Source organism: Rhinolophus sinicus, linkage group LG16, assembly GCF_036562045.2.
Source record: "Rhinolophus sinicus isolate RSC01 linkage group LG16, ASM3656204v1, whole genome shotgun sequence".
Classification (NCBI taxonomy): domain Eukaryota; kingdom Metazoa; phylum Chordata; class Mammalia; order Chiroptera; family Rhinolophidae; genus Rhinolophus; species Rhinolophus sinicus.
Genome location: NC_133765.1, coordinates 13455745 through 13470109, shown reverse-complemented (window position 1 = coordinate 13470109; position 14365 = coordinate 13455745). Strand labels below are relative to the sequence as shown.

Sequence of the window (14365 nt, the reverse complement as noted above, 5' to 3'; positions counted from 1 at the left end):
GATCAATTGGTGTTATCCAGGTTAATGGAGAGCACAGGTTTGGGACCTGCCAGCTGGTGGGAGGAGCACGCAACAAAGGAACAGTGGCACCTGCCAGCACTTCTGTCTCCAGAGAGAGCTGCCTTGACCCCTACTCCTCCAGCCCTCGCCCTGAAGCTAGTCAACTCAGTTCCTCCTCATATGTCCGTGGTGTGTTTTGAGCTGCTGCCTCTGTACTGGGGCCCAGAGAGCGAGTGAGTTTGAGCAAGGGAGGCCATGCACTGACCCCTCAAGAGCAGTGCCTAGGTTTCCAGTAGCTCTCCACCTCACTCAGATGCAACCCCCGCTGGTTTCCACAGCCACATATTACGGGGACTCCTCTTCCTGGTACTGGTGTCTCAGACTGGGGGGGCCCAGCATGGGGCTGAGACCGCTCACTCCTCAGGTGGGACCTCCACCGCCATGATATCCCTCCTGATTCTTAACCACCACACGTGCGTGTGGGACCAGCCCATTTCAAGTCTCCATCCCTCCTGCCAGTCTTGACGTGGCTTCTTGTTTATATCCTTAGTTACAGCAATTCTGTTCAGCAGTCGTAAGGCGGTTCTCAATAATGGTTCTGTAGTTTAGTTGTAATTTTGATGTGGTTGTGGGAGGAGGCGAGCACAGCGTTAACTTACTCCACCACCTTTACCGGAAGTCCACATCCTGTTTGTTTTACAGACCATAAAATTGAAAGTATCTGTTGATGTCTTAGACTTGAAATTAACTCATGGTAGCTACACACTCATTCAGTCAGCAGATATTTGAATATTCACTACACTGTGTCAACACTTATGTATAACAGAAACTGCTGGGGCTGGGGACATGATTGAAATAGACAAACATTTACTTGTTTTAAAAGAGCTCTTACTCTTATGGGAGATGCTAATAATTGCAAATGTTAAGAGATGCAAACAAGGAGCTAAAATGTAAATGCGGCACTTGGGTGATGTCGGTGGATAACCAGACTACGGAAAGTAACGTGTAAGCTGAGACCTCAAGGATGAGATGGGGGGAGAGGCTCTTGTAGAATATGTCACTCTAAGTCAAATTGTGTGTGTCAGCCAGGAAAGTTTGTGTTGTGTTCTGTGTGGCTCTAGAGCCTGGTGAATGAGGGAGAGTTCTGGGTGGTATGTTGTAAAGTGGTTTGAAGATGCCAGATCATGCCTGGTTCTTGTAGCCATGATGAGTTTAATTTTATTAAACACAGTCAGAAACCGTTGAATGATTTTAAACCATGACTTAATCCAATTTGTGTGCTGAAATCCCTTTTGCTGCTATATAAACTTTTCTTTTAGTTGTATTTTAGATTTAATATATAAAACACAAGAAACTACTTTCTTAGCCTTAAATACTGATGTTCTTGAGTCATTTGCCAGAAAGAGTTCTTGCCTTAAGAATCCACCCTTAAAAATCAGTTTACATCTTAGATATCAGAAACTTGAGTTATAAAAATAAAATGATTTATATATACAAATGTTCAGTGAGTGTGAGAGGGTACTCTTGAAACCTTAAGTCTGAAATCCTTCTTCTGCCTGCTGGAATCAGATTACCTTTACTCACTGCTGTGACTGTTGGCATATCTGAAAAATTTTAGTCTGAATGTTGATTTACTCTGTATACAACTTGCACAGGAATTTGTCTTTTCCCATTTGTTCTACTTTTTTTAAGTGGTCTTTTAGGCTCCTTACTACGGTAAAAGTGGTGATAGTATGTTTCTTTTAATAGGAAATGCTTTCTGTGTTGCACATTAAATTTCTTTTAATTCCGATCACGAGTAACATCTTGCATTTGAGTTAGTTCATTCAATAAATATTTGAAAACCTGTTATGTGCAAGCACTGTTCTAGGGTCTTAGGATACCTTCTGAACTAAACAAAGATCCCTACTTTTGAGGAGCTTGCATTGCAGTGGGAGGAGTCTAGTGACAAATAATAAACATAATTAGTATCTTTATTGTATTACTGATGTAATTAGTGTATTAGAGGATGGTACATGCTATGAAATAAAAAGTAAAACAGTTAATGCAGTGTTGGGGAGGTTGCAGTTTAAAATAGGGTGGTCAGAATACCGAGTTTCCCCGCAAATAAGACCTGGCCGGACAATCAGCTCTAATGCGTTTTTTTGGAGCAAAAATTAATATAAGACCTGGTCTTATTTTACTATAATATACGACCAGGTGTAATATAAGTAATAAATATAATACCAGGTCTTATATTAATTTTTGCTCCAAAAGACGCATTAGAGCTGATTGTCCGGCCAGGTCTTATTTGCGGGGAAACACGGTAGCATCACTGAGAAGGTATGATTTGAGCAAAGGCTGGGAACCTTGTGTAGATACCTGGGGAAAGAGCATGCTGGGTAGAAGGAACAGCCAGTAAAAAGAAAGGCCCCAAGACCAGAGGGGACGAGGCCTGACTGAGAGACAGGGAAGAGGCCAGTGTGTCCAGAGGAGGGGAATGGAGTCCCTCAGCTTTCTAGGAATGGTCTCCTCAGTCAGTTTTAGGAAGTTCATCAGCCAAAACAAATGAATAATTAGGCAAAGAATTTCCATCCCATGAATGTTCTGCAGATGGTTACCTATGAACACACAGACTCCTGTCTTAACTTCAATTAGGTAATTTCAGGTAACACAGAAGTTTCTTCAACCCATGTCAAAAAGCAGCTAAACAAGCAAAAATCTCTTTTTTCTATAAATAAACTGATACTAGATCGCATGCTTGGAAGATCTCGCATTTAGTAAAAACTGAAAATTTTACCATTCCAATTTGTAGATCTCCCAAGTTTTGTTTTACAACAGAGGACGGGCCAAGATGCCAAATGCATTCATCTCTAAGAGGAGCGGTGATGGGTGAAGATTGGGCTCAGTCAGGTGAACTGTCCTTTAAGAGCAGGTTTTGTTACCTCCCTTAGCTCTTTCAAGCTCAGTAGCTCTAAATCCTTTTAACGTTTTTATTGGTGGTCTGCATTTTCTGTTCTTTGACTCGGTGAAATTTTGCATGTATTTCTTAAGTTTCCAATCTAAATCCAGCACACTGCTTTCATAAGACCCTATTCAATGACTGATAGACGCAGTAGAATATGGCCAGTCATGTGCATATCGAGCACACTGTGTGGGTCTGTATCTTCAGTATCATCTTGGTTGCAGGTGCACAGTGCTCTTTATAAGGAACCAGGCTCAGTTTATCCAGTGAGATCACTAGAGCTTTCCAGCTATCCTTGCCCATAACTAGTCTTTTCCCATGTTGTTTCTGAATTTTATTTTTCATGGAGTATCCTCTTGTAGTTTCTTAAACTTCTTTCTCCTCTGTTCCTTTCCTAATGTGTCACGGTTGTTTCATGTTGGAGTTCTATCTGTGAATTGCTATTCATTGCTTCTTCTAGAGTAGTTTTCCATGAGGTTGAAGCTTGGGTAAGATCACACAAGACAATGCTGAGAAGCATGGGTCTTTTGACTTTCTCAGCAAAACATTCTACTTTGTTCTCACAATAAAAGAGGAAAATGGTATGGCTCATATAACTGTGAGTTAGAAGGGCCCTTGAAAAATTTGCCAGGACTTTTCTTCCTTTAGGTAGGACTGCATATGACTCACCCCCAAATTAAGTAGTCCACCCCCTTTTTCTTCAAAAGGAAATCCAGTTCCATTGCCATGCTCAGTGGTAAGGTCAAGAGCCTAGCATTTAGTAGATATTTAATAGATGTTGAATGACAAAATTAAAAAAGAATTTGAATACACTAAATAAAAGGAAGCTTATTCTTGAATCCCTCTCTATTGGATATCCTGATAACTGAGTTTGAAACATAATTAAGAACCTAAGATGGGTATCTATTCAATTATTTTGTATGTTATATCTGTTTAAGGTATTGTGCACTTGAACGTGAACTTGAAAGTAATGAATAAATTAGACTTGAGTGATTTATTTTTGTTTATCTTAATTTTACAGAGTATTTTATTTATTTTCCTTTTAGTTAACTCTAAGAATAATTGTAAAACATCTTTGTATATCTCTTAAATTCTGTCCTTCGTTTTGCTGTTAATGGGGTTTGGAGTACATGGCCACAATTCGGGGACCTCTGAGATGTGTCACCTGGCATTGACAGTGAATTCACTTAATCACAATTACCATTCGCTATACTCGCAGCTTTTAATCATAACATTTGCCAAGCTTCGTGTTGTCAAAATACCTTTTTTTCTAGTTGTAAACTCAGTACTGTTTAAGTCAGAAATCCTCAAGCAAGTGAAAAGGGCGGGAAATTAGGGAGATTCTTACTAAACATTTTTATTTTTATCATGACAAAAGTCTTCCCTTCTTTAAGACTTGTCAAGTTTCACTTCATAGAGAGCTCCTCTACAGTGATGACATTTTCTGGGATCGCCCAGAGTTGGATGAGTCTGTATTTGTACACAGCATATTCTTTGTATTCTGTTGGCATGAAAAGCAAGTAGTTGAAGGTATCGCCATACGTAACTCATATTGTCTTAATAGGAGGAATTTGGTTTTTAAGGACTCACTAGAACACAAAATCTTGGCCTTGAAAATTTACTTAATCTCATTTTGAATGAATAACCTGTGTCATTTGTGATGAAATTGTATGATCGTACTACTTGATACATGGAAAATAAATATTTTTTAGTATTTTTGAAGTCTCCTTTCTTAGCAACATGTGTCATTGTTTTCAGGGTATACCTTCTCAGAAGTTTCACAGGAGGGAAAGCAGTGACAAAGTTCTCATTCTTGGTACAGTAAAAACATCAACTTCTGTCACCAATTTCTAATTCAAATCGGATTTTAATTTGGGTGTTCCATCATTCCTTCTTGAAACAGTTCAGTTCCCTATACGTGATGTGTTACTTTGGTTTTGTAAGTAAAAATAACTAATATAAGCAACATCTGAGCTCTTGAACTTGGAATACCAGTGTGGTTTATTTTGGGACTTGAGTTAAAAGGCTTTCTGGGACTTGAGGTTATGCCTCTCAATCCTTACTGTGGTGAGGTCACTGTCACGTTCATATGTGGGTCATTGTTTGCTGGTAAAATGCCAGGAATATGTGGTTATCAATGTAGCATTTTATCAGTGATGACGTTCAAGCAAGTTTTCAGGAAATGAATGTGATACAGATCTTACCCAGCAGAAGGTAAGAGTGTGTGAGGCACATACAATTTCGGGGTAAAAGTAAGAGCAGATTGAGTTAACCAGCAGTTGAGGAAATACTTCAGGACTGGGGTACACTCAGAGGAATCAGATCCTAGCATGTTGAGGTGTAATTCCTGTCTTTCAGTTCCATCTTTTTGTGCACATTAGAAGGCAGAAAATGGAAAATTTGTTCTGATAGGAATGGCCACAGTCTACACTGTAGAACTGAATTCATCAACTACCCGAGTCAACTATTTTATTTTATTTGTTACTTGTCAGGGAGCTTGTTTGGCGCTCATATAGTCCCCTGTGCTGGCGATCTTTTCCTTCCTCCCTGCCCTCCTCGTTGCTAAAAACTAGATGTGTTGGAATTAGTCCAAAAGCCACAATTAGAGGGGTTTGATTTCTTCCATGTCAGAGGGTGACTGTCTTTCTCCCTTAAATAAATGAAGTTAACCCTTTTCTGTGTTTACGCTGGAGAAGTAAGCAGTCTTTATTCCAGTCACTGTTCTATTTTTTAAAATAGAAGAAGGGGGAGCTTTTGAAGCAAGAAATGTACCTCCTTCTTAAGCTATTCATTTTTGCCTTTTACTTCCAGGCAAAAATGCCATCATTAGAACTTACTCTCTTGTCATTTTATTCCACCCACACATACACCAGTGTGAATTCTGTGTTCCTTCTGGCCTGTCAGATGTCTGAGCTGAAGACTACACAGTGGAAGCAGACGGAGAGATACATAGATCAGCATGAGGAACTCAGGCTGTGGGACCTCACTGATTCTTAGGAGGAAAAAGGCATCAGATTTTGCCATCTTTGCTGGCACCAAGATGCCACGAAAGCAGGGGCTACTGGGAGTCTTCGATGTTTCAAATCCACAAGTCCTCTAGTTTGCTAAAACTTATTATATTTGTGTAACCAGTTTCTTTTCTGTCTTTTTTTCCCCCCGTGTTTCTTAATGGATTTTTCCTAGAACACTTGCCTTGATTTTTTTCCCCTTTTTCATCCACCAGATACAAGCATTCTATTTCCTGCCAAACTGATAGGTTTCAAAGTGTAACTGTCCTATCTTACATGAAGACTTAGGCCTTCAAACATTTGTTAATGAGGTTGCTGTTAACTTTTCTCAGCATTTACCAAGTATCTGACTCTTATTTTGCTGAACTCTGTTGACCTTGAAGGATTTCTGAGTGGCTTAGCAGTAATCAGAGTAATGAAGACACTGCCACAGATAATTGCCTTTGTTTTCTTGTGGCAGAAAACCTTTTTCCATCTCTGCTATACATAGCATGCCCCACTAAAATGAAAACTCAAATAGTGGTCACTTAAAGAAATTAATGTGTCATGTAGTTGGTACATGTTAGGAATTCCGTGTAAGATTTTCACGATTAGCTTGGAAGCTCTTTAGCAGTAACTGCATGTTGTTTAGGGTAAAACGCTAAGGTGGATTTTTTTTTTCCTGAACCAATACTCTAGAAGGAATAAGATGTGGTTGATGCTTAGAAGCCACCAGGGTGTGCATAAGAGATTGTATCACATGAAACATCCTTTAGACTGAAGAAAAGATGTTACTGGTTAGAAAACCGGGTGACTGTATATGATCAGATATTATGTAAAATATTGAATTACTTCTCATTCAGTTCCTAAATAAGAGGACCCAAAACGTTCCAGTAACAACTTGTCAGGAGCTATTGATCATATGTAATTCTCTTAAATTATATAGATGAAGTGGACCTTCAGAACAGTTGACTCTGTAAAGAGAAAAATCAGAAAGTTAGTATTCAGGAGTAGAGACCAAGAATTGACCAGTGAAAACGACCTTGCATATTTTCCAGGAGAAAATGGTAGGACCGATGTGGGGTTCTGGTGGAGGAGTGGTGATGGTAGGCAGTGGCCAGCAGCCTCGTCTCCAGAAAAGCTATGTGTTTCAGCTTCTGAACGTAAGGGACTCCGTGATTGCATCAGCAGAGTGCCTGGTCACGTACCAGCTGTTATGCAGTACACAGAATTATTTCAAGTAAATGTGCTCTCCAGAATGCAGCAGCTTCCTTTTTTGATAGTTTTGAACTATAGATTAAAAACAAAGCTGAGAAGCTAATACTTGAAGAACGTCTTTAGATGGTAATAGTGTAGTTGAGAGCATGGACTTGGGAGGCAGACCGCCATGGTTTGAATTCTGAGACACCCAGCCTTTCTGTGTCTCAGTTTTCTCGTCTCTAAAATAGGATAATAAAAGCACTTCATACAGTTACGGTGATTACATGAGTTAATATTTATAAATAGTGCCTGGCATGTGATAAGCACTATAAAAGAGTTTGTTAAATAAAATGCTGGTTTAGTGGCTGAATTAAGCATTTAATTCTGAAGATGTCCGTTTCCAAAACTTAATAAACATTAAATTACTTCCCTGTATATTTTATTTTCATCTTTCTCAATACACAGTAGTTTTTACATGGGTGTAATTTGTTCACACGATGGGTTTATAGAACCATGTTTAAGGAAAGAGCACAAGCATGCACACTTTTCATTGTGTACTTTTAAAAAATATTCCCAAACTGATGGGTTGTTCTTTATGTGGTAGAAGTAACCATCTTCTACCACTACTTCTCCAATTGAGAGCATAGACTTTAGAGTAGGAAATTACTTCACAGAAATTAAACCTTCATAACATGTTTCCCCGAAAATAAGACCTAGCCGGACCATCAGCTCTAATGCGTCTTTTGGAGCAAAAATTAATATAAGACTCAGTCTTTTAATGGTGATTAACTCCTGACCGTTGATATTAGCAAACCTGGGAAGCTGTTAGACTGTAATAAATGATGTGTACACTTAAAGGAAGGGAGGACAGCATATAGTATGCCTAGTCTGTGTCCTACATTTAGCGAAAGAGTTGGGCTGTTTGATTTCATTTAGGTGTTTCCTATTTGCCTCGTAAGAATCCCCTGAAGATTCTGGTTCAGTAATTTTCGATTAGAGCCCAGAAACATACACTGTCTTTTAAATTAATGGACTGTTTTTAAGGACATACACTTTTAACAAGTATCTCAGATGATTATTAAGACAAGGTTTACTGAGTTAAATAATTCAGCTGTCTTCTCTGAGCCCCAAATTTCTCACCGACAGAATCAAAGATTTGACGAGAAAGACAGCCTACTTCCTAACTCATTTCTGTGACTCCTGTATTCCTAATGATTACGGTATTAAAGAAGAATTCCATTGTGTGTGATGCATATGAGGTGAGGAACTGAGCCTTCTATGTACCAGAGAAATTAAACCAGCAAACTTTTAAAAATGTTTTAGTAAAGAAAGCTTTCTAATAAAACAGTAAACTTCACATAATTGTTAGTAATTCCATTCTTTCTAAATTTGACCATGGAAGATAGTAAAATCCCCCAAACTCTAGTCATACATATTGTCTTCTGTATTGTGTGTATACACATACTGTTTGAAATATTGCTGTTTTAGAATTAATGGTCCTTAAATTTAGCAAGTTTACTAAAATTTCGAGCAATTAAAACTTCTCTTTATAGTTCTCATTCTAATTCACAATAGTTCTTTTACTTTTGCTAGTTACCTCATCACTTGAACATAATTGGTCATATTCCGTATATCTCTGCTTGATACCTTTCCCGTTTATCACAGTGTCTCTGAGACCACTCTGTGTTTAGGTAGAGAGACATGTCTCATTGCCTATGAGGACACAATCGCCCAGCACCAAGGAATGTATAACAATCAGTAAATGAGAGTTGATTGTTCTTGACCCAGTGATTTTTTTTTTTCTAGCTGATAGTAAATGGGTAATTGGGGGCTATTAGCACGTTTATCTGTGAGTCGTTTTATCCTCCTGAGTCTTCCCCAAGCCTGTCTCATGGAAAGTAACAGGTATTTCTTAGGTTCCATAAAATGATGGCCAGTAATTGATATGAGTTGGTGTGGGGGGTTTTTTGGCAGGGGGTTGGAGGGGCGGCAACCGTCAGGAACAGAAGCAAGATGGCAGTATGAAGCAGCAAAGTCATAATTTTGAGGTTACTTTGTTAGATGAATTTAATTCCTTAAGTCCGGGTTGCTCATTAATTAATGAATTTCTGTTAAGCAGGGGATACCTCTAGAACACTTTTAGAGTGTACAGCTTATTAAAACTGTTTAATGTATGTGCTATTTTGAATGGTACATTTTACAGATCTAATTGTGGTCCATGGTGTTTAATCTATTTTAGAAACTGGATGGCTTCTACAGGGAGCCAGGCCTCTGATATAGACGAGATTTTTGGATTCTTCAGTGATGGCGCACCCCCCACCAAAAAGCCCAGGTAAACAGGGGAAGGTGGTAGGTAACAAAAGATAATGAACTGGCCCTACACCCCGGTTGTTTTCACTAATTAATATTGACCTGTATATAAAAATTGTTTTTATTTTGGATTTTATTTTTATTTTTTATCAAGGTCATGAATGTACATAATTTTAAAAGTCAGTACTTGAAGAGAGTACTAATGAGAGAAAAATAAGACGTCACGTGATACAAGGGACTGGAAATCAGAATAGAGTAGCTATTATGGCAGGTACACGGAGATGTTAGCAGAGAATGAGCAATGGCTTCATTGCTCCTCAGAGACAATCACTTTCAACTTTTTATATGTTTCTCTAATATTTACATCCATATTTCTAAGTACTGTGTATATATTGCTATATTTTAGTGTTTTGGTTTTATGTATTTCCAATTAGAGACGGTAGAATTAGGCTTGCTCTCGTGGACCCTCCCCCACACTGCTCCTCCCCCTCCACATCATATATATGTTTTAGATCACATTTTTTGGTTAAATCGGTTTTTAATATTTACATTATGTGACTGTATAAATAGTATTCATAGATGAAATGAGTATGTGTTGTTATTACATTTCTTGTCAATTTTTCTCTCCAAGTTATTAAAAATTGTCTCATTTTTTGGGGGTTTGTTTGCTTTGTTTTCTGTGTACCTATCAATTTATCTTCAGACTCTGTGACAGAAGCGTCAGTCTCCTTGATATGCTGACACACATCAATTTGCTAGTTACATGTGTTTTATGGACGACACTCTGCTCTGGACAGTTGCTCTCAGCTGGTTTTGCTGTTTTCCTTGCCCATCACCCCGAGAATTCCTTTTACGTCTCTCCTGTGTTGGCCCCTGTTTCCTGGATCTCAGGTCTTCTTCTTTGGTGTACACCTTCATTGTGCTGAAGAATGTCCTCATTAGCTTTTTCAGGGAGGATGCATAGGAGAAAAGCTTTTGGAGCCACCTGAAGATGTCTTCATCATACACTTACATTCATTTGATGATTTGGCTGAGTGTCGAATTTTAGGTAGCAAATCGTTTTCCTTAGCATTCTGAAGCCGTTGCTCATTCTCTGCTAACATCGCCGTGTACCTGCCATAATAGCCACTCTATTCTGATTCCCAGTCCCTTGTATCACGTGACGTCTTATTTTTCTCTCATTAGAAGCTTGTAAGGATTTATTTTATTCTCAGTAACCTGACATTTCTACAGCTTTTCTCTATTCTGTCTTTGTAGAACTCTTGGTATTCAGACATTGGACTTTCTAGATTAAGTCTCTAATTTTCTTATACTTTTCTGTCGTGTTTTTATAATTCTGCTTTCTGAGATTTTTTTTCAGTTTTATCTTCCAATTTCATGAATTTTTAATTTCTGTTACATATTTTCAATTGCCAAGAAATCTTTGTTTGCCCATTTCTTTTTATAGCATCTGTTCATGTTTCATAGATGCCATTTTAAAAAAAAAAAGTCTATATGAAGATGTCATTGTTTTCTTTTCAATTTTTTTCTTTCCTTTATTGTCTCATTTCCTCCCAAGTTCCATTCTATCTACTGGTTGTTTTGGTGACACTCTCAGGTTTGCGGCTTTGCCCTAATTTGAGTTGACCCTTATTTGTCTGCTCATATTTAGGAGAATACCCTACAAAACCAATTGGACAAGTGCATAAGGGGCTTGGTTGCGGATAGGCTTCACTGTGGGTATCAAGTGTGGGACAGGCTCTCCAGCTGAGGAACGCCCACCGATCAGCAGCTGGGAGTCTTCTCTCTGGTGCTGGCCATTTTCCCCAAAGAGGAATCTTCTCATCTGCTGACTGAATGGGGGATGGGGTGCAGGTATAAGGTTGACTACCAGTGTGTGGGAGTCTTCTTCTGGGGGAAGAGAGGAGGGGAGAGTCTTGTATTTCATATGCAGACTTTTACTTACCCCGCCCTCCAAGCTGTTCAGAGTGTTCTCAAATTCAGAACCCTCTGGCTCACCCTTTCTGGAAGGCAAGCCTCTAGTCTGAGAGCTCTGACTGCTTAGTACAGCCTTGCAGTGAATTCCCCTGTTTCGGCCCCACCTGCCCCTCCGCCTTCAGATGTACCTGGACAATCCCAAGCTCCTGCAGAGAGAATCTGCTCTTACTTTACAATTTCTAAAATTGTGTTGACCTCTGTTCTAGGCCCTCATCTTTTCCTGTTGTGCTTTTCATGAACTCATGCCTTCTAAAAAAATTACTATTATTTTAGTGGTGTTAGGAAGAACCAGAAATGAAACACAACTGTTAAATATTTCCTTTTTTAACTGGAAGTCTTAAATTAGGAAAATTGTACCTCAACTCTATAATGTATGCGGTAAAAAATTCAAATAGTACAGCACAATCAGGTGAAAAGTAAAAATCCTTTTTCTCCCCAATCCTCACAGTTAACCATGATTTACAGTTCTTATGAACCCTTCTGGACATTTTCTGAGTTTATATTTGTGTATGCTTCACTATCTTGATTCCCTTGAACTGAAACTCATTTTTCATTTGCTTCTAATATCCGTTATTAGTCTTTTCCAGTAGACTAGACTTTGGAGATTAGGAACTCCATTCTGTTCATAAATACATCATTAGTAGCAACTGTAGTGTCTGGTACTTTATACATTTTTCGTATTTGTTGAATGACTGAATGCAGGAGCTGGTAATGAGGAAGGCAATTCTAGAGGTTTTTCCCAAAGCCAGGTTTCCCACGGCTAAAAGTACTGTTCGTTCTTGAGTTAACGCCAAAATGCTGGTCCTGTTTCTCTTCATTTTATTATTTGGACAAAAGGTAGAAAAAGGCAGTTTCTTGAGAAAAAACATGCAGCAAAAATTAAATAAATATGTTTCAAACAGATTTTAATATAGTCTCCAGAATAAGGGGGTGGGGAAGCAAAACACAAAAACCTGTGCTCATGGGCCCTCACATAGAAGCTTTAGGACAGAATTCTGTCTGTGTTTGTCCTGGTAAGAAAGGAATGTTTTTCATTTTTCATCATATCTGTTGAGTATGTATTTCTTTGTTTATTTAGGTTGGTGAGGCTCCTGTGTTTTCAGAATTCTCTTGGCTACTTTTTGTTTCTTTTTGGTCTGAGGATATCTGGAACAAACCAAAGGCAGACTTTTTCCCATGTGTTTGACTATCTCCCCCTCAATTTTAGTCATGCTCTATTTTAATCGTGTTCACAAAATTTGAGCTTACATTTTTTTATTGGTCTTTCATCTCCTGCTTTATGTTTCTCAGCAATAGCAATTTAATTTGTATGGCGTTCTATTCTCTCAGGAATCCAAATCAAACACGTTCTTGGTTTCAAATACAACTTAGTTAGCAAAAGTCATCCGAGCCTTGATATAATTGGACCTTTTCCTAATATTAGTGGGTTTTCTTAGATTGAGAGGACCATGAAGGAGAAAACTTGATTTTAAGATTACTTTTTAGGATTCCTGAAATAGATTTATTACTTTGTTTTTCAGCAAGCGCTGGCACAATATTTTGGTCTTTTTGATTAAGCTACTTTGGAGAGGTGTCAGAAACTGGCATTTATCATCTTTGCAGCTATAAAAGTTATAGCTGAACACTATGGTTAGACAATCTCTCCCTGTGCCTCATATCCATTGGATGTTCCACATCCTCTCATTTGTTGGACTTTTTCAGGAAGCTGCTTCCAAGCTTAAAAACTAAGAAGCCTCGGGAACTGGTTCTGGTGATTGGAACAGGCATTAGTGCTGCAGTCGCACCTCAGGTTCCAGCTCTGAAATCCTGGAAGGGGTTAATTCAGGCCTTACTGGATGCTGCCATTGAGTTTGATCTTCTAGAAGATGAGGAGAGCAAAAAATTTCAGAAATGTCTCCATGAAGACAAGAATCTTGTCCACGTCGCCCATGACCTTATCCAGAAACTCTCTCCTGTGAGTACTCTGCCATTTGAAATTTCCTAAAACCCATCACATACATGCTGAATGTAATCAGGATATTCATTTGTAGCGTGTAGATTTGCATAGCATTTACCTCTTCTGTAAAATGTCTGTTTATGGACCTGTTCAGGGTAGTCATCTTGACTCCATTTCAGGGAGAGGGAGAGAGACAGAGGGGTGCAAGGGTGGAGGGGGGAGAGAGATATGAGGCCTTTATGTGTACATAAATGAAACCACTGTTCCATTAGCATTGCATTTTGAATTTACTTTATTCTGTACCCACTACTATAAAAGCTGTGTTCACTGGCAGCCATTCCTTTTAGGGAACCTCAGAAAGATTACAGATAATTCTTATCATTTTATGGATGAAGCAACACAAGCTTTTAATGTTCCTTTTAAAGGCAATCACTCCAAATATTTATAAGGAATTCTGTCTTGCTTTTCTTTTATTATTATTAGTTTCAGGTGTATAAAACAATGTAATAGTTAGACGTTTATATCCCTCACAAAGTGATAACCCTCCTCCCCATCTTGCTTTATCAAACTGAATTGGATACCAATTCCCTAATAGCTAAAAGGCCTCCTTGTCTTGTTTTATCGTAAAAATGTCTTAAAAATCAGGATTTGCTTAAGAAATATCTGGAAATAATAGAGTAGCCAAAGCATATTCTAAATCTTAGTAAGTCAAATGCACTTGAAAAAAAATATGTAACTCTTATTCCTTAAAAAATAGGTATTTAAAAGTAATTTCCTTCTGGTTCATGCCTCATTTTAGAAACTTAGGGCCTTTTACTTCCTCTTAATTGATATAAACTGTTACTAACCTAGAACAATGTAAAGAATTAATAGGCTTTAAAGAGCTCCTGGGGCCTCCACCTCACACCACATACAAAAATTAACTCAAAATGGATTAAAGGCTTAAATATAAGAGCTAAAACTGTAAAACTCTTAGAAGAAAACATAGGATTAAAGTTTCATGACCTTGGA

General features: G+C 38.4%; 1 protein-coding gene across 8 annotated transcripts in view; it reads left to right on the top strand.

Moving 5' to 3' along the window:
• The window catches only part of FAM118B (family with sequence similarity 118 member B), a 47747-nt gene that overhangs the window by 16649 nt on the left and 16733 nt on the right, over nt 1-14365 (top strand). For 5 of the 8 annotated variants that reach the window (XM_074321285.1, XM_074321283.1, XM_019710429.2 and 2 more), the window contains exons 1-3: nt 8278-8390; nt 9371-9463; nt 13120-13372. In XM_074321285.1, coding sequence (XP_074177386.1) covers nt 8380-8390; nt 9371-9463; nt 13120-13372 — 357 coding nt within the window. In that variant the 5' untranslated portion in view covers nt 8278-8379. Of the gene's footprint in view, nt 1-8277; nt 8391-9370; nt 9464-13119; nt 13373-14365 lie in introns of those variants that run through there. The other 3 variants (XM_074321286.1, XM_074321284.1, XM_019710430.2) reach the window with 1 other exon arrangement.